Source organism: Garra rufa, chromosome 7 (assembly GCF_049309525.1).
Source record: "Garra rufa chromosome 7, GarRuf1.0, whole genome shotgun sequence".
In the NCBI taxonomy this organism is placed as follows: domain Eukaryota; kingdom Metazoa; phylum Chordata; class Actinopteri; order Cypriniformes; family Cyprinidae; genus Garra; species Garra rufa.
In genome coordinates this window covers 40,263,076-40,284,010 of record NC_133367.1, presented here as the reverse complement: position 1 = coordinate 40,284,010, position 20,935 = coordinate 40,263,076, and the positions used below count along the sequence as shown (strand labels likewise).

Below are 20,935 nucleotides of genomic sequence, written 5' to 3'. Positions count from 1 at the left end.
AAAAAATACACTTAACCAACACAATGTACACAATAGTGTTCCCTTTATTTTTTTGAGCAGTATATAATATAATATATTAGTATTCATATTTTGTAAGAAATTAGCCTAAAAATGACCTTACTTTTAAAATGACCCTACTTACTTACCAAATTTTAACATAATAATACATTCAAGCAACCAAACTCAAGGCTAATAATAATAATAATAAAAGTAATAAAAAATAACCAAATGGTTTTATTTCATGTTGGTACATTCTTGGACAACACCACAGTATAGTTGCATGAGTGGCCAAACATAAAAGTCTTCCACAATATCAGCACATAAGCAGCAAGGGCAACATGAATATACTTAGTACAAACAGTAGAAAACATACATGCTTTTTATTTATTTATTTTTTTTCATAGATTTTTTAAATATATATTCATATCTTTTGCACAATTTCTCCATAAGTTCCAGGGCAGTTAAAAATTCCAAGACAAATTAAAGCCATATTCTGCCTTGAGTGAGTGAATGTCTGAGAAATTCATGAAGGTAAAAAGAGGGAAATCAATAAAGGCTTGTAAAATCATTCGTAAACAGGCCATTGTGAGAGAACTGTGGTGAAAGTTTCATTTACTTCAACATCAAACATATCAAGCATGCATTGACAACTGCTACGCGAACACTTTCTTTAAAAAGAATTCTGAAACACCATCGTTCACCGGGGTTTAGTCACTGTAAAACCAATGCGACATCTCTCAAGGTCACTAAAAACACAGTCAATGGTCTACAAACCCTTACAAACATGGTGGGAATGTAACGTTTAGCATGTTAAAGGGCCCAAACCAATGGAAATTCCTTAAAAAAAAGAAACGATATTCCAGGAATGAGATCTCAAAGAGAAGAATATGGCTTTAATACAATGTGCATCCAGAAAAGGCAAGGAAAACCAAAGAAGAAACGCTCAACTGAAACGTAAAAACAGCAAAAGGAAACCGAAATGCTGAAAGAACCACACAAATTTGCACGGAAAATCCCAAAAACTTGCAGTTTGGAAGTACACGTAAAGATGAGGAGGACCTCGCGGCCCAGCATTCCAAAGCCGTGTCGATTCATCAACGCCCTGAAGAAAGTCTGTGATGGAGTGTCAGAAGAAACGCCTTGTCGAAGGTCCATCACGCCAAGTGCAACCTCAAACGTTTGACTGACAGGCGATCAGTGGTTTTGTGCTGCTGTTACACCCCATCAGTTTCCTCCAGCAGAAAAAAAACAACTAAATTTATTTCCTCCGGCTGTAATTCCTGTTACTTTTTTTGTAGATGTCAGGTTATTTTTTTATTTTTATTTTTTTGGGGGTGGTTTTGCTCTTTTGTGTTTCTTAAAGGTGTTGAAAATCAACGGATATCCTCTGTCGTTTGTTTTGCTGAGGGCCCGATCGCTGTCCAGGCCCTCGGACGAAATAAGGATGGAAACGGAGGGACACCGAAAGCTTTTTCCCGCTTTACTTTTGTTCCAAAGAGCTGAGAGAAACCAGGAAGTGCCATCGATCACCTTCCTCCTGTGATGGAGGCCCTCAGATCACAAGGTCATTGTAGCTCACGTATTTCTTCTTAGCAGCCGGACCTGCGAGGAGAGAGAGATTAAAGATAGTTTTTCATTTGACATTTCTTGCTTTTTTTCTTGCTGAAAATGGGAGGAATTCATTGATTCCTGTCAGGAGGCCTGACGGGGACACTTTTTAAGGACGTGAAGTTTGTCGGTATGAAACAGAAAACATCCACAGACAGACCATTAATGCCATGAAATGCCACAGATGTCATTTAACTGACTAAAAAAAAAGTATTTTTTGATAATAATACTGTAATGAATTACCGTCCTTTTTATCACCATTACTTTTTGTTTTTCTCAAATTTTATTACATTTAGGGTGACCATACGTCCTCTTTTACCCGGACATGTCCTCCTTTTTGGCTATAAAATTATGTCCGGGGGGATTTTGTAAAATATCATAAAATGTCCGGGTTTTTTACCTCATTTCACTGACCGTCATTAATTCAACACTTTGAATGCAGCCACTGCCCACCGGCATTATTCTGAGGTACCTGTCTGATGACGTGAAAGACCCAATTGTCAAAACAAAGCAAACGAGGAGCTGCGCTCAGTGTTGCCAGATTGGGCGGGTTTCCGCCCAATTGGGCTTCTTTTGATCGGCTTGGACCGGAGAATAACGCATTGGGCGGGTAGACAAAATTTGGGCTGCTTTAAAAAAAATAAAAGCCGCCCAATCAGCTGCTTTTTTCTTCGCTTTTATCATTTGTCATTGTTATTTTAATACCTTTGAGCTCAAAGTATCACAGTAATATAATGTGTAGTGCAGTCATCAACTCATTTTTGCTTAGTTTAACAGAGACCTGTCAATCAATTTACGTCTTTAACGTTAGTGAGATGTGATGACTTGTGAGTGACGGCGTTTTGGCCCTATAACGGGCAAGATTTTGAATATGCAGCTTATTCATTTATTCATTTTAAGTAATTGCGATGGCAAAGTGGCCTAAATACAAGTTACATGATAAAAAGTCTAAGTGGATTACATGTGGTGAGAGATGAATAGAAGACTTCTAAATATAATTGTAACTGAAATAAGAAAACGTGGGTGTGTGCATGAACGTAAATGCCAGCTACATTACATTTGTTTCTCATCACTTTATTGTGCACTTTTTGCACAGAAATTAGCATATTTTTACTGTTGACATTGAAAATGATGCATGTGTTTTTCCAAGGGTTAAAGTCATCGGTTAATTTCCACTTTGAAAAGAAGACATTTTACGCATATTTTCTGACTGTTTTGATCCATATTCCTGTGAAATTGATTTAGATTTATTTTATTTTGTCTTTATTCTTTTTTTAAATAGATAAAAATGGTCCTTATCAACCTTGACATGGCAATAAAATTCTCATTATTTTGGCAGTTAAAATTTGGGCTGGTTTTTGTTGAAGTGGGCGGGTTTTGGTGAGCTTTTGGGAAATCGTCAACCCGATCTGGTAACACTGGCTGCGCTGCAGAGCCATAGAGAAACAGAGTTGCGACATGCTTTGATCTCGCCGCCACGCGGTCACGTGGTTCATGGAGCTCTCAATAGTTCCAATGTGTTTGAATGGGTTTACGTAGGATAGACAGCAGTTTTTCTATATGTGACCCTGGACCACAAAACCAGTCTTAAGTCGCTGGGGTATGTTTGTAGCAATAGCCAAAAATACATTGTATGGGTCAAAATTATTGTTTTTTCTTTTATGCCAAAAATCATTAGGAAATTAAGTAAAGATCATGTTCCATGAAGATTTTTTTGTCAAATTCCTACTGTAAATATATCCAAATGTAATTTTTGATTAGTAATATGCATTGTTAAGAACTTAATTTGGACAACTTTAAAGGTGATTTTCTCAATATTTTGATTTTTTTGCACCCTCAGATTCCAGATTTTCAAATAGTTGTATCTTGGCCAAATATTGTCCTATTCTAACAAACCATACATCAATAGAAAGCTTCTCTATTGAGCTTTCATGTGATGTATACATCTCAGTTTTGTCAAATTTAACCTTATGACTGGTTTTGTGGTCCAGGGTCACATATTTGCAGCAATTTCGAGTAATTATTAACACATAATGTGCATTGATTGCGTTTATTGATAACTACTCTGAATACGCTTTACAATCGCATTTTATTCTGGGGAGTGATAAAGAGACATAATTAATATGTTCTCTTACTCTTTGGCAGTCAAATGTGACCAAACACCTTAAGTGTAACTTTTATTCAATTAAATAATTTTAATATATAGTTAAGTTCTATTTAGTTAATATTTTGAGGAGTTTACTAAATAATATATGCAATAATGATCCTGGCCATTTAAAAGATAACATTTTCTAATATAGTGTTTATATTACAGTTAGTGTAAAATTAACGTTAGTTAAATACATTTGAATGTGTATTTGGACATGATCAAACACTAATTTTTTATATAAACATTCATATTTTAAGGGGTTTCGAATTAACGATTTAATGTTAAATAAACAAAGTAATTCACTTGTGTTATTTTATGATATTCAAATATACAACATAAGTGAATATTATGAAGGGAAAGCAAATGTGGCATTTAACATAACAGAAAAGATGAAAATAGTGTTAAAAAAACACAAGGCAACCAATTGCATTCAGCATACATTTACAAGTCAAGCCCATCCTGGGGAGGGTGTCCTCTTTTTGGATTCTCAGAATATGGTCACCCTATTACATTATTACTTTTTTTTTTTTTTTTGAAAGAATTAGAAGTTATTACATGCCAGTCTTTGTAGGTGGTTATTACTGTGTTGACATGCAGTTGCTGGGAGGTTGATAGATGGTTGCTAGAGCGTTCTCGGTGGTTGTTTGTTTTGTGAGAGGCTGATAGAAGGTTGCTAGGGTCCTCTAGGTGGTTACTATGGTGTTCTGGCTGGTTGTTTGTTTTTTAAAAGGTTGGCAGAGGGTTGCTAGGGTTCTCTCTATGGTTACTAGGTGGTTGCATGTTTTTGAGAGGTTGGTAGGTTAGGGTGCTCTCTGTGGTAACTGTGGTGTTTTGGGTGATTGCTAGGATATTCCATGTGAGGTGTTTGGGTGTTCTGTGTGTTTTCTGTTGATAGAAGGTTGTTATGGTGTTCTGGGTGGTTGCAAGAACGTTTTGAGTAAGTTCTTAGATGTTCTGGATGGTTTCCAGGGTTATCTGAGTGGTTGCTAGGGTGTTCTAGGTGGTTGTTTGTTCTGAGAGGTTGGTAGAATTTTGCTAGGGTGCTTTAGGTGGTTACTATGGTGTTCTGGTGTTTGTTTTTGAGAGGTTGGTAGAAGGTTGCTAGGGCACTCAATGAGGTTACTGTGGTATTCTGGGTGGTTGCTTGATTATTTGAATGGTTATGTGATCTGAGTGGTTGCTATGGTGTGTTGACGTGCTAGGTTGCAAGGGCTTCTCTGGGTGGTAGCTAGGATGTTCTAGATGGCTGCCAATTTTTGAGAGGTTGGTAGAAGGTTGCTAGGGTGCTCGATGTGGTTACTATGGTGTTCTGGTGTTTGTTTGTTTGTTTTTGAGAGGTTGGTAGAAGGTTGCTAGGGCACTCAATGAGGTTACTGTGGTATTCTGGGTGGTTGCTTGATTATTTGAGTGGTTATGTGATCTGAGTGGTTGCTATGGTGTGTTGACGTGCTAGGTTGCAAGGGCTTCTCTGGGTGGTAGCTTGGATGTTCTAGATGGCTGCCAATTTTTGAGAGGTTGGTAGAAGGTTGCTAGGGTGCTCGATGTGGTTACTATGGTGTTCTGGTGTTTGTTTTTGAGAGGTTGGTAGAAGGTTGCTAGGGTGCTCTAGGTGGTTACTAAGGTGTTTTGGGTGGTTGTAATCATTCGGAACACTCTAGCAAACACTAGGAACACCATATTAACCTCCTAGAGTATCCCAGCAACCACCAGAACACCCTAGTAACCACATCGAGCACCCGGCCTAGCAAACTTCTACCAACCTCTCAAAAATTGGCAGCCATCTAGAATGATGTTCTATGTGGGTGCTTGTTCTGTTTTTTTTTTTTTTTTTTTTTTCTCAGAGTGTTCTGGGTGGTTGCTAGGATGTTTTAGATGGCTGCTTGTTTTTAAAGGTTGGTAGAAGGTTGCTAGGATGCCCTATGGTCTTTTGCAAGGTTCCTTATTTTTGAGCACCTGGTAGAAGGTTACTAGTGCTCTGTGGTGATGTGATGTTCTGGGTGGTTGCTAAGATATTCCAAGGGAGGTGTTCTGTGTGTTTGCTGTTGATAGAAGGTTGCTATGGTGTTCTAGGTGGCTGCTTGTTTTTAAAAAGTTGGTGCTCTAGGTGATTACTGTGGTGTTCTTGGTGGTTGTTTGTTTTTGAGAGGTTGGTAGAAGGTTGCTAGGATGCTCTAGGTGGTTACTATGGTCTTTTGCAGGTTGATAGGGTGTTCTGGATGGTGACTATGGTGTTCTGGGAGAAGAGGGGGATTGTTAGTTTTTGAGAAGTTGGTAGAAGGTTGCTAGGGTGCTCTAGATGGTTACTATGGTGTTGTTCAGTGTGGTTGCTTACCTTTGAATAGCTGTTAGAAGGTTGTTAGGGTGCTCTCTGTGGCTACTATGATGTTCTTAGTGATTGCTAGGATATTTCAAGTAAGGTGCTTGGGTGTTCTGTATGTTTGCTGTTGATAGAAGGTTGCTAGGGTGTTTTTGTGGTTGCTAGTATGTTCTGGATGGTTGCAAGGTTGTTTAAAATGGTTGCTAAGTTGTTTTGAGATGCTTCTATGTGGTTTCAAGGGTGTTTTAGGTGGTTATTTTTGTGTTCCAAGTGGTTTCTAGAGTGTTCTGATTGCTTACTATGATGTTCTATGTGGGTGCTTGTTCTGGGTAATTCCTAGGTTGGTTTAGGTGGTTTGCAGGGAGTTTTGGGTAGTTGCTAGGGTGTTTTATAAAATGCTAGGATGTTCTAAACAGGTGGTTGTTAGGATATTTTGAGAGATTGCTAGGTGTTTGCTAGGATGTTAGGAATGTAATGCTTGTGTGGGTAATCTGGGTGATTTCCAGGGTGTTTTGAGTGGTTGCTAGGGTGTTCTGGGGTTGTTTCTATGGCATTGATATGTAGTTACACACAGTACTTGATACTTTAATATTAATGGTAGCGGAATTGGAAAAATCCCTAACCCAAAGTCTGAGCAAGTTAAACTCAACATAAATGTAAATAACTGTCTTCATTATTTTATGAAAGAGCAACGCAGAATTAAAAGGCAGATGAATATGGCATAAGCCTTATGTAATAAGCCCTCAAATGTCTACAGTCATAACAGCGTGACCTTCACAAGCTGCCGCTGATGTGTTTGCAGAGACTCTATGTAACTAAATGACTCCAGTCTCAAATTACGGTGCTTATCCACAGATGCTTCTTGTGCTCTTCTGCATGTAAATTAACTTCTAAATATTTAAAAGTAAAGGTTACCAAGTAAAGAGATCATTGTGGCCTTTAAGTGTCAGTAGCCCCTTTAGTATTTGAGTTAAATGTCACTCCGACAGCCACCTATTCACAAATGTGGCCTTGACGAATGTGGATTGAGGAAAGTGCTCTCAATATGCAAACACAAACAAATACATTATAATACACATAATATGAGTCAGAAGAAATAAATAGAGGTTGCTAGTGTTTTGGGAGGTTCATAGAAGGTTGCTAGGGTGTTCTGGGTGGTTTTCAGGGTTTTCTGAGTGGTTTCTAGAATGGTTTGAGGTTCCAAAGGTGTCCAAAGTCATTTCTAAAGTGCACTGAGATGTTGCTAGGTGTATAAAGAATAAATATTTTTTTTTGGACTATTTGACAGTTATGAGTGTTGGAAGATTATTAGGGAGGCAGACAGAAGATGGAACCAAGTTTACTCAAGTATGCTGTATTTTCCTGTAAAATAAAGGTGATGTGACCCCTTTTAAAGATCTTATTTGTCCCACCTGCTGTGATGCCTCCAGATTATAGCATCTATTTCACATTCTTTCACATATTCAAAGTTCAGCCAGAAGCCATTACGTCTCTCCCCTGACCTACTGCAGTACATCCTTATAGCGCGGCACACTATAAATGTCTTAATGGGTCTGGTCTCACATCTATAGTACTCATGGGATGGAAAGAGTCTAGAAAACACAGGCCTGACAGCAGAACGTCAGGTATGGAGGGAAGAAAATCAGGGCATCACACAGTGGCATCACAATGATCAGAGTTTCTTATTTTTAAAAATGCTAACGAGACAATTATAGCACAGAATGGTTATATGAACGATAACATGACAATTACATTGCATCATACAATAATTATGTAAGAATTTTTTTAAAGACAATATCACAATTATTTAGCATAATACGTAAAATTATTTAAAATATTTAAAAAAAATACTAACAAGACAATTATGTCGCAGAATGGTTATATGAATGATAACATGACAATTACATTGCATAATGCAATAATTATGTAAGAATGGTTTTAAACAGGTAACATCACAATTTTGTCGCATAATGCGTAAAGTTACATAAAAATATTTTTTAAATACTAACAAAACAATTGTCGCAAAATGGTTACATGAATGATAACATGACAAATATATTGCATAATGCAATAGTTACGTAAGAATGGTTTTAAACACGTAACATCACAATGATGTCGCATAATGCGTAAGATTACATAATTGTCTTGATAGCATTTTAAAAATATTTTTACGTAATTTTGCACATTATGCAACATAATTGTGATGTTACCTGTTTAAAACAGTTCCTACATAACTATTGCATTATGCAATGTAACTGTCATGTTATCGTTCATATAACCATTCTGCGAAATATTTGTCTTGTTAGCATTTTTTTTATATCTGTGTCATTTTACGTATTATACAACATAATTGCGATGTTATGTTTAAAACAATTCCTACATAACTATTGCATTATGCAATGTAATTGTCATGTGATTGTTCATATAACCATTCTGCCACACAATTGTCTTGTTATCATTTAAAAAATGTCAATGTAATTTTACGCATTATGCAAAATAACTGTGATGTTACCTGTTTAAAAACCATTCTTACATAACTATTGCATTATGCAATGTAATTGTCATGTTATCGTTCATATAACCATTCTGCAAAACAAGTGTCTTGTTAGCATTTTTAAAAATGTTAATGTAATTTTACGCATTATGCAAAATAATTGTGATGTTACCTGTTTAAAAACCATTCTTACATAACTATTGCATTATGCAATGTCATTGTCATGTTATCGTTCGTATAACCATTCTGCAAAACAAGTGTCTTGTTAGCATTTTTAAAAATGTTAATGTAATTTTACGCATTATGCAAAATAATTGTGATGTTACCTGTTTAAAAACCATTCTTACATAACTATTGCATTATGCAATGTCATTGTCATGTTATCGTTCGTATAACCATTCTGCGAAATATTTGTCTTGTTAGCATTTTTTTATATCTGTGTCATTTTACGTATTATACAACATAATTGCGATGTTATGTTTAAAACAATTCCTACATAACTATTGCATTATGCAATGTTATTGTCATGTTATCGTTCATATAACTATTCTGCCACACAATTTTCTTGTTAGCATTTTTTTTAAATATCTGTGTCATTTTACGTATTATACAACATAATTGCGATGTTATGTTTAAAACAATTCTTACATAACTACTGCATTATGCAATGTTATTGTCATGTTATCGTTCATATAACTATTCTGCCACACAATTTTCTTGCTAGCATTTAAAAAATGTTAATGTAATTTTACGCATTATGCAAAATAACTGTGATGTTACCTGTTTAAAACAATTCCTACATAACTATTGCATTATCCAATGTTATTGTCATGTTATCATTTATATAACCATTCTGCGACATAAACTACTAAAAACATGCAAACAAGACAATTGTGTTGCAGAATGGTTATATTGACAATTAAATTGCATAATGCAATGTAATATGTAAGAATGGCTTTATACATTATGAAAATTATGTACAAATGCTTTTACAATTACATCTCATAATGCGATAACTGTGAGTGCGGTTTTATGAAAGACAATTACAGTGAATAATGTAATATTTATATTATTTATATTTATATTGAGCAATAATTATGTAAGAATTGTTTTAAATACAAAAACTTCAGATAATAAAAAAAAAATTACAAATAGTTTTACGAACAATACTAACTCTCATAATGCAACAACTGTGTTGGAGTGGTTTTACAAATAATAACATGACTTTTAAATTGCGAAATATGAACTTAAACACAATATTGTCACAATTTAGTTGCATAGAGCATAAAATTATGTAAAAAAAAGACAAAATAAATTTACAAAATATTAATTTTTTTTTACAAACAACACGAACATTAAGGCACATAATGCTACAGTTACATAATAATTATTTTACAAACATTTTACACAGAAACTGCCTTTGCTTCATGAATGAAGCTGGATTCTGGTCACTTTATCACTATGAATCACTGTGAACGTGTCATTAAAAGAGAAATCAGAGTCTACCGGATGAGAATAGCCTCTTTGCACAGGCTTATCTTTACAATGGAAGAAAAATTTTATAGTGTTCATTTATAATATTTTATTAGGATGAGATTATAATATGGGTCATTAACATCTGTAATATTGCACGCTCTCTCTATTTTTGTGACGGTAAGGATCATTAAGATATTGAATATGATGTTGAAAGCTCCCAAACACTGTTGTGTTTTGGCGTCAATGTGAAAATGAATAAATAACACATGACTCATGAATCATCATCGCTGTTGAAGCAAATCTATACATTGGTTTTAATGCAAACCGTTTACAGTTGCATAAAATTCAGCTTTTATTTGACGTCAGAACTTATTTGAAGTCCGTCGCCGTTCAGCCTCGCACACCAAATAGGCTCGGATTTGCATGCCCCACCAAAATCGTTGGGAACGAGGGCGATGATTACAGCTTCCGCTCTTGGCATTGCCATCTCGGCTCAGTAGTTTTAGCGCCTGTTCCCCTGGGTGCCAGATATTTCAGGGTTCAGGACATTCATATACATACATACCCATAAAAATAATTTAGAGAGTCTGAGTGTGTTATATAGAGGAAGAGGGAGGGAGAAAGAACAGAGAGTGCACAGGCAAGGCCGACACAGATGGTTCATGGCTCTTTAGGGAGCCGCGGTGGAGTCTGCCATGCCATCACAGTGGCGCGTGGGGAATTGAGCAGTGGGACTTGCGTTTGGAGCTTGGGATCTTCCACGTGTCATCTGATTAGCACTGACAGTTGAGTTCACCGTTTCATAATTATTGCTTAGACACACTTTGGCTTCTTGGAAACATAAAATATGTAAAATGCTTTCTGCGTGTGGATGAAGCAAACTCATCTTGTTTTGCAGATAATATCTCCACTTAAAATCTCAAATGAAAAGATATTTTCATCTACTGATTTCCTACATTTTTTTTAAATTTTCATTTCACGTCGACTTATGCCTTAGTATGGCATTATTTTCTCAGTTAAATGGAACCAAGATTTCAAATTCAAAATATTTTTTGCACAACTTGTATTCAAAAGTGAGAAACAAGTTGTTAAATGGCACAAGGCCATTAGCCGCAATCTTAATTAGGGACATATGGTTTCCGCAATCTGGAAAACGTGGATGGAATCATGGAATCCAGTCATAAAAATGGATTTTATTGGATGGATTTTAAAATTCTAGATGAACAAATCAAAAGTTGGTCACTACACTTAAATCAAAACGTGATATGGACTAGTCTGTGAATATTAAGCTACAAAAATACTATACAATATTTATATATAAATATGCATGTTCTGCGTGTCTCTGTGTGAATGAATAGTGCAAATGTGTGGTTTTATTTATTACACTATACTGAAGCGAGTGTGTGTTTTCAGCTTCTGCCGTCTCTATATGAGTCCATGAACACATAAACATAATCTCTAGAACTGCTCTGAGAGTCACTTTATGAGCATTTTACCATTCTTTTGAGAAAATCTATAGTCATATCATATACAAACAGAAACTTAAAGGACTTGACAGCAACCCGTCAACCCGTGGTTTAACTTGAAGAAACTGTGACTGAAATATGTAAGGAATAACTGACGACGGGCCATTGAATTCTATGAAAATAATGCACACCTGAGGTGGTGATGTGGCCGTGACGTGAAGCGGAGTGAGTAGGATTAATTTCTTACGCAGCTCGTCCAATGCCTTCGTTGCTAATTCCAAAACGTCATTTTAGACCTAGTAACGACACCTGAGCCGTTGATAGCAAACTAACGCAGGTAATAAAGAAGTTTAGACAGGCAGGCAGACAGAGAGAGAGACAGAAAGAGTGGGGAGAGAGATTAAGCTGGTGAATTACCTCTCTCAAGTCTGTGCGTCTCTCAAAAGTGATCGGCAGCATCGTCTTTATTAATAGTGACACTTTAAGTTCATTTTCTTCAAGACCACGCCGTTGTTACCTCTCTTGTGAGAACTGTCATGAAGTTTTTAAGTTGTTAATCGCCAGAACAGCGCTAACAACATTAGCGTGTATGCTAATGTGTGTGCAAACTGTAAGGGAGAGAGAGTGGGAGAAATAAAGTATGTGCTTTCTGTACATAATAAAACGTAATATTGTGGCAATAACATGGAAAAGTTTTTTCCTATTGTTTGCTGTGTTTATTTGTTTGGCCAGTGTCGTTGTGGGTTTTGGTCATTTTGCTGTTTTGGGCTGTAAGGACCTTTGAAATAACTGAAATCGTATGGCGAAGTGATATAGACTTGTAATTCGGTCAAGTGCTGCCTGAAACTAGTCTACGTTCGCCATGCGTTTCCCTGAAAATAATGCACACCATTTGAACGTCCGCCAGCCGATCAGATTCAAGCATTCAAGAGCCCCATAGTATAAACGATTTTATGTAATGATAGTACTACTGCTAACAATACAATTATTATTAAACTTATATAAAAAAAATAAGGAATATTTACCAGAAAATGTATTTACCACAATTTATTTATCAGAAAAATTTAAATACACAACATTATTACCTACAATAAAATGCAAAGAAACTATTAAAAAGGAATTCATAAAATTAATGGACAATTTTAGTGAAAATAAAACTAAATTTGAGAAAAAAAAATCATTAAAATGTAATGTAAATGTAATATTTGTTGAACTTTTAATAGATTGCTTGTAAATTGTGTAAGTTTCATGATTTCAATTAATTAGACAAAAAAAATAATAATTTAATTATTAAAACAGAGTCTAGAAAAAATTAAATAAATAAAAACTAAATCCAAAAAAGTTAAAACGGAAAAAAAAAATCGTATTTTAAATAAATAAATGAATGAATGAATGAATGAATTATTTAATTAATGGAATTCGGGGAACAAATAAAACTGGATTTCAAAACAGGGATAAAACAATGTTTCATTATTAGCGTTTAGCATAAATTTGATTAATATAGTAGACTAGTAAAAAAGAAAAAAAAATGTATTTTATGAACTTTTTTTTCCATTTAAACACAACTGTACACTAGACAAAAAAGGAATTCATAAATAACTACAAAAAAGGACAAGTAAATGTGATTTTTTTTTGCAGAAATGTTTCTTGTAAAGTAAAAATAATAAATAATAATATTTTTTTTATTTACAAGTTTACAAATTAGGGCATATTGACACTTAATTGTTGATGTCTATCCTAACAAAACGTACCATTTTCCCAGCATTAGTGCAGGATTGAGATGGTTTTCATTCTCTAGTGCTATCGAGTGACACTATGGGACCGTCATCGAGTTTTGATAAATGGCCACAAAAGGCCGATTAGTATTTCCACCTCGTCCTTTCCCCCAGCGTTCGAAAGCGAGCAAGGTCAAAACCAAAGGTAGAAGATTAATTTGGTCTTACCTGATAAATTATGAGAATTAGCCTGTTGGGAAAAAAACAGTACTTGGTGAGCCGGTTCTGATTGGTCCAATAGAAGCAAAGCAGCGATTCTGATTGGTCCAAACAGCCAAGAAACTGAATTTCAAGCTGGGTGTATTTTAGCACAGATCTGTGACTTTGGATATGCCATTTTTCCCATCTAAGAATGACATATCTATCTAATAACGCGGGAAAGCACGGCCACTGTCAGAAAAAAAAAGCTTTGACGGCATTATTTTTGGTAATTAATTTCTCTTCTTTATGTGCTGTAGTTATTTGGAAACCCAAAAGCAGCTGAAAGATTGCATAGACCTGCATTTTTTTCGAGTTAAAGCCGCATAAACAACAGCAAAAGTGCTTTTCATCTCCCCAAATTTCATTCCCTTTTCAAAGAGCCGTGGCTTTCCTTTGACAGTGACGACATGCTAATCCTCTGGGCTCAAACCAGTCCTGCGCTATTACTCTCTCTCTCTCTGCGGTGTGCGGCCCACCAGCTCGTGTTCATTAGAGGAGATGTGGTCATTCTCAGCAGACGACTTCATTCCATTATATCTGACACCAGCTCATGCTGCAACAAGCAACAGGCCAAAGCAACAGAATTTCAGCTCATGGTGACATTCTGCAATGAATCTTGCAAGCACTGCACTCTGGGACATGAGCTCGCTTTTACACCCACCGGCTGAAGGGAAAGCAACTTTAAGGGCCAAGAACATTGAGATAATGGTTACATATTTGTAGGTGATTTTGACAGAAGCATTTATGGTATAAGCACTCAGATTACTACTTCCGAATTTATTAGAATTTACATATATACGATTTTGTAAATCTATAAAATAAATAAATTAATAAATATTTTTTTTTCTGGTAACATGGCATAAATAATTATATTATCCAATATATTAAAATAAAAATAATACCCAGTACATACCAATAAATTATATAATTTTAAGAGTAACTGTAATATTTTGATATACTGAATCATCCTCTTTGTGATGATTTGTAAAGGATTAAATAAGTTACAAAAAATATGCTCTGCTACCGTTATAAATAAATACATTTACATCAAAGTTGTTATGTGCAATATTATATAAGTATACATTTAAAAGGTTTTTAATATTTATTTAATATAAAGTTTACTATAGTAATACGACTACTACTACTACTACTAATAAATAAAATAAATAAAATTAATAATAATAATAATTTTGATCAAATCGATGTGTCCTTGTTTAATAAAATATTATATAAATTAATCAATTAAATTAATTTACTTTGAAACAATTACAAATAAATGAATAATAATATTATTAATATTAACATTATTATTTTGATCAAATCGGTGTAATCTTGTTAAATACAAATATTAAATAAAAGTGAATTACTTTAAACATATTACAAATTAATAATACTAATAATAATACTAATAAGTAATAATAATTATTAATAATAATAACATTATTATTATTTTGATCAAATTGATCTAGTCTTGTTAAATACAAATATTAAATAAAAGTGAATTACTTTAAACAAATCACAAATTAATAATACTAATAAATAATAATTAATAATAATAATAATAATAATAATAATAATAATAATTTTGATTAAATCAATGTGTCCATGTTTAAAATTAATCAATTAAATTGAATTACTTTAAATAAAATAATAATAATAATAATAATTATAATAATTTTGATCAAATCGATGTGTCCTTGTTTAATAAAATATTATATAAATTAATCAATTAAATTAATTTACTCTGAAATAATTACAAATAAATTAATAATAATATTATTAATATTATCATTATTATTTTGATCAAATCAATATGTTCTTGTTTAATACAAATATTAAATAAAAGTTAATTACTTTAAACAAATAAAAATTAATAATTCTAATAATAATACTAATAAATGATAATTATTAATAATAATAATAATAATAATAATAATAATAATGATTTTGATCAAATCAATGTGTCCATATTTAAAATTAATAAATTAAACTGAATTACTTTAAACAAATAAAAATAATAATAATAATTTTGATCAAATCAATGTGTCCTTGTTAAAAATATTAAATAAATTATTTAATTAAATTAATTTACTTTGAAACAATTACAAATAAATTAATATTATTATTAATTAATATTATCGATGGGTTCTTGTTTAATACAAGTATTAAATAGAAGTGAGTTACTTTAAACAAATACAAATTAATAATACTAATAAATAATAATAATTGATAATAATAATCATCATCATTTTACAAAACTGTTAATTTAATGAAAATAATTATATATACAAATAAAAAATAAATATTTTTGTGTAAATATATGTATTTATATTGTATGTATTTAATGTTTGTTTATATTTGGTTTTTTTTTATATTTTTTGTTCTTTTTTAATTGATGAAGCTTTTCTACCTTTATAATTTTAAGCAAAAAATAAATACATATTAGTAATGATCAAATATAACAAAAAATTACGATATATTTGATCTATAATTATATATAGATATAGATGTGATATAGATGTAATTATAATGTGTACGTTTGTGTGTTTAACATGACTTAACGTCGGATATTATTTAAAAAATTACATTCAAAAAGCTTATTTGTTCATTTTTATTGGTCCTCTAATTAAAAAACAGTACAGTGATTGGTGCGAAAAGCCATAAACCATGCATAATAATGTGAAAAATCACATTATTTAGTTTTGATATCTTACATCTGCTCATGTGATCGAAAATATTATTTGTATTTATTTTCTTTTTATTTATTCATTCCATTATCAAATGCCAAATTTGCAGTATAAAGCCATCTGAATTCATCATGAGCAAACATACAGTATCAACTTCCTCAACGTCCACGTTAAACAACAAATAAAAAGTTATGTTACTTACTGTTGGGATCCACATTTTCACACAGCTCAGTTTTGGCCTCGCCGTTCGGCCGGTCGCTGGGTTTGTGCGAGAGACGTGAGGACATGGTGGCCGCCGTCACCACGGCCTTGAAGCTGCGCTTGCGTTTCTGTACGTTGAGCTCCGGGTGGAAGATGATGACGTAGACCTTGGGCATGTAGAGCATTCCCAGAGCCACGGACGCGCTCAGATTCATGGAGATGGTCAGCGTAGTGGTCTGGATGTAGAGCTTTAGGAGGGAAAAAAACGAAGAAAAACTTTTATTACAGCAAGGAAGTTGACTAAAGAGGCTTAATAAATAATAATAATAATAATAATAATAATAATAATAATAATAATAAACTTTTATAAAGACCTGAAAAAGAGATATAAAAGTGTAATTTTTGTAGTAGAACTGGGTATAGAGACAAATTTCACTCTTTGATTTGTTTTTGATTCACAAGCTTGCGATTTAATTCGATTTTGATTCAATTCGACTCTATATCAATTTATTTGGATACAGACAGTCTACAGCACATGTGAAAAAAATATTCTCTTCTTAATTCAATTTGATTTGATATCAATTCATTTGGATATATAAAGTGTATCAGGTAGAGTAAAAAAAAAATGACAAAAAATTATTAACATTCATTCATTACCAAAAAAAAAAAAAAAAAAAAAAAAAAAAAATCCACAAAAATGACATATACTAACTTTTTTGGGAACTTAAAAACAAAAATCTTAAACTGCAATTTGGTTCATTAAAATTAATGACTATATATATATATTTGAAATATTTTAATATAGTGTTTAATATAGTTTGGATTTTAAAAAAGTAAGTATATATATATATATATATATATATATATACACATTACATACACATTATATATATATAACTTTTGGAAATACAAAAACAAACAAACAAACAACAAAAAAACGTATAAATTTGTTCATGAAATTACTGAACTTGCCATGGTACAATCTAAAGTTTATAATATATATTTGAAATATTTTAATATAGTGTTTATATATATATATATATATATATATATGTGTGTGTGTGTGTGTGTGTATGTAAAACAAATAAATAAATAAATAGATAGATAAATACATACATAAAAAATGATTCAATTAAATTTTGATCGTGATTTAATGCAACTTGATATCAATTCATTTAGCTATAAGGAATCAGGTACAGTACATGTAAAAAAAAAAGTTTGATTCAATTTCAATCTCAATTCAATTCGATATCAATTCATTTGGACATACAGGCAACCTGTTACAGTACATGTAAAAAAAAAAAAAAAAACGTCTAAACTAATATTATAAACTATACAATAAACCTTGTCACTTGGCACAGCCTACTATATTGATGTGATTTGTAAACAAAAATGCCTAAGAGAGTTTTATGATTACACATAGCCTATTAGCATACAGTACATGTACGTAAAAGTATAATAAATATGTACTGTAGTGCACATATTTGACAAAATGCTCTTTTCTAGTTCATTTTTCTAGCTAACTAGCCTGTTTATGGCCATTGTATGGCTTTCCTGAGGTAAATATGACGTTGCTAGAGGACATTGTTTACAAGCTGTTTCATTGAGGTCTTTCCGCGGTTGAAACACTGATTGATCAATTTCATGAATATATCTGGTAGTAAAGAGGATGCGAAGATCGGTTGATGTGCAGTTTGAACTGACGCGGCTACAAAAGAGCGCCAAAACGGTATTTATTGTTTGAATTTCCTAATAAAATCGACAGTATTTGAAAGCTGAGACTTTGTTTAATATAGAAAGTAAAGCACCAACCTTGTTGCGATTTAGTCGATGTTTCGTTTCGTTTTGTTCAGGCATCAACTGTAAACGGCTTAGATCGATTCTTGGGATTTAAAGGCGTAGTTCACCCAAAACGTTTTTACATCATTATTGGGTGCTTTATTACCTAATATAATACACGTTGATAATTTAATAGTATACTTTACCTCATTGTGTGTTTACACAGTCGAAATTGAAACAGCTGACTGAATTCACAATTTCATGGAAATGAATCAGATTTCCTTGTTTGTGGCTGAATTACAGGTAGTAAATAATGTTCAGTTTCTTGCACAGACTGAATGTTTCACGTTATAATACATTGATATATTGTCAGGAGCCACTGGTAATAATTTTGTGATCTTTGATATGCTTTTATTTTCTTCTCAACAAGTTGCAGCCACTGACTTGGGTATTGTGAATCACCAAGGACCAAAGTTTCATCTAAAAATCCACTTTGAAGTTAAAAAAAAAATCTACATCTTGAATGCCCTGAGGGTGAGTAAATTAACAGTAAATTTTCATTTTGTGTTGCATTATATCTTCGAGAATCGACATCGGTTCATCAAAATGAGAACGATTACAATTTTAACATAGCTCTAGTTGGTAGTTCATGAATTATGCAGTCCATTCTGCGAATTCCAGGATGGGAATCGAGACGAAATGAAGAATAAAATCAAATGCGAACAGGTCAGTTCCAAAGGCGCTCAATATTGACGTCCTGGAGGGAGAATTCAAAGCCAAATGGATGATAATCGTCCTTAAAAACTGGAGCTGCTGTCATTGCTCTAGCACAGATGTACTTTTCTTGTATGAAAAAAAGGAGCTTGTCGAAGTATCATAATGAAGGCTTTCATGCCGCGGCCGTATCACATTAGTACTACGGCAAAAATTCATTTCATGTGGCTGTTAACGGCACTCTGGCAACTATGTAATTACCGATATCCTCAGTGTGTTTAATCTTTAATGTACTGTGAGTTCAAAGCCTGTTAGAAAGGTCACGGGTGCGTCTCGATGAAGGCGAGGGCACCCATTCATGGATTGAATTGTGAAAATCGCTCAAAAAAACACAAATTGTCACTGAAATGTGCTGTGCTCGTGAATGACGCCCAACGTTTCTACCAGCTGCTAATAAACCAACTAATCCAGTGAAAATGAAGGAACAAATTGTCCATTTTAAAAAGTGAAGACAAAAGCAGATAAAAGATCCACAGACAGTTAATGCAAGTTCATATAGTAAAAGAAAAAAACTAAAGCTCTAATCAACATCAACCACTGTTTGTTTTGTTCTACGCAACAGTTAGGGGTTGTTTTATCTGAAATCGATCATACGCCAACAATAGACCACAGAAAATGTGCATGGCCCATATTTGACTTGTACCTCCATTTTTTGCATGTTCTGGGAGTAATGTTCACAAGTCGAACAGCCGGGTAACTGAATTCCCGCCGGCTCTCGAATCACACAACCTTAAAAAAGTCTGAAGGAAAAAGTGTGAAAACCTCCAGGGCTGTCAAATTAATTTCCCCATCCAAAGTGCAAATGCAGCGAACTGACACGAACCGTCGTGCGACAGAGATCGACACCTGATTCTTCAGCTTCTCATTGGCCGGTGAGATGTGTGATGCTGACACTGCAATAGATGAGAGAAATCCAGCATGCTTGACTTGATAGAAACTATATTCACCTCCAACAGCATGTCCAAACCAGGTGTGACGTCTCAAAGCAAACTGCGATAAAAGCAACCTCTGTTGACTTTATTTAAGCTTGTCTTGAACAGCTGTAGTAAACAACACTATATTTTGTTGTGCAAGAACCAATCTGAACTGATTAAAGTCAGTCACTATTAAAAACTCATTAATGTACAACTTGCAATTTTGTGCAAGTACACGAAATGAGATGAAGTCAAAATTTAAATTGTATAATTTATAAGTACAGTCAAGCCCGAAATTATTCATACCCCTGGCAAATTCTGACTTAAAGTTACTTTTATTCAACCAGCCGATTTTTTTTCTTTTTATTATTATTTACCGGAAATGACACAGCTTTCTCCCAAAAGCTAATAAGACGATGTACAAGAGGCATCATTGTGGAAAAAATATTTCTTAACTTTTATTTACATTTGAACAAAAATTGGCATGTCCAAAATTATTCATACCCTTTGCAAACTGTCACAGTCTATGGGAAAAAGTTCTATACCATTCCAAATAGTCCAAGTTGTTCTAAAGCATCCTAATTGCTCTGATTCATTGGAAACAGCTGTTTTAATCAACTCAACAGGTGAAAAACAGAAGCTCTCTGCTCACTGAGGACCTGCGGCTGCACATTGTGGCTGCTCAGGAAAGGACTATAAGACCATATCTAAATGTTTTGAAGTTCCAGTGGCTACAGTGCAAAGTATTATTAAAAAATACAAGACGTTCCGCACTGTGAAAAATGCCAAAAGTGACACTTGTGCTGGCCAGGAGGATAGTGAGAGAGGTAAAAAAGAATCCAAGGATCAGCACCAAGGCCATCCTGATGAATCTGGGCTCTGCTGGTGGCGACATCTCAAGGCAGACAGTCCAACAGACACTGAACACCACTGTGTTCCACAGACGCAGACCAAGAAGGACACCACTTCTCCAGATAAGGCACACAAAAGCCCGCTAGGCCTTTGCAAATGCTCATCTGGACAAAGAAGAAGACTTCTGGTCTTCTGTTTTATGGTCAGATGAAACAAAAATTGAATTGTTTGGCCACAATGAT

The 20,935-nt window shown here is 33.7% G+C and overlaps 1 protein-coding gene across 1 annotated transcript; it reads right to left on the bottom strand.

Moving 5' to 3' along the window:
• Nucleotides 1-211: 211 nt before the first annotated feature.
• LOC141338162 (metabotropic glutamate receptor 7-like) lies at nt 212-19,576 on the bottom strand. The gene is made up of 3 exons (XM_073843719.1): nt 19,571-19,576; nt 16,376-16,622; nt 212-1,602 (listed from the first exon to the last, which is right to left on the bottom strand). The coding sequence occupies exons 1-3, from the start codon at nt 19,574-19,576 to the stop codon at nt 1,553-1,555; spliced, it is 303 nt and encodes a 100-aa protein (XP_073699820.1). The 3' UTR covers nt 212-1,552.
• Nucleotides 19,577-20,935: the final 1,359 nt, after the last annotated feature.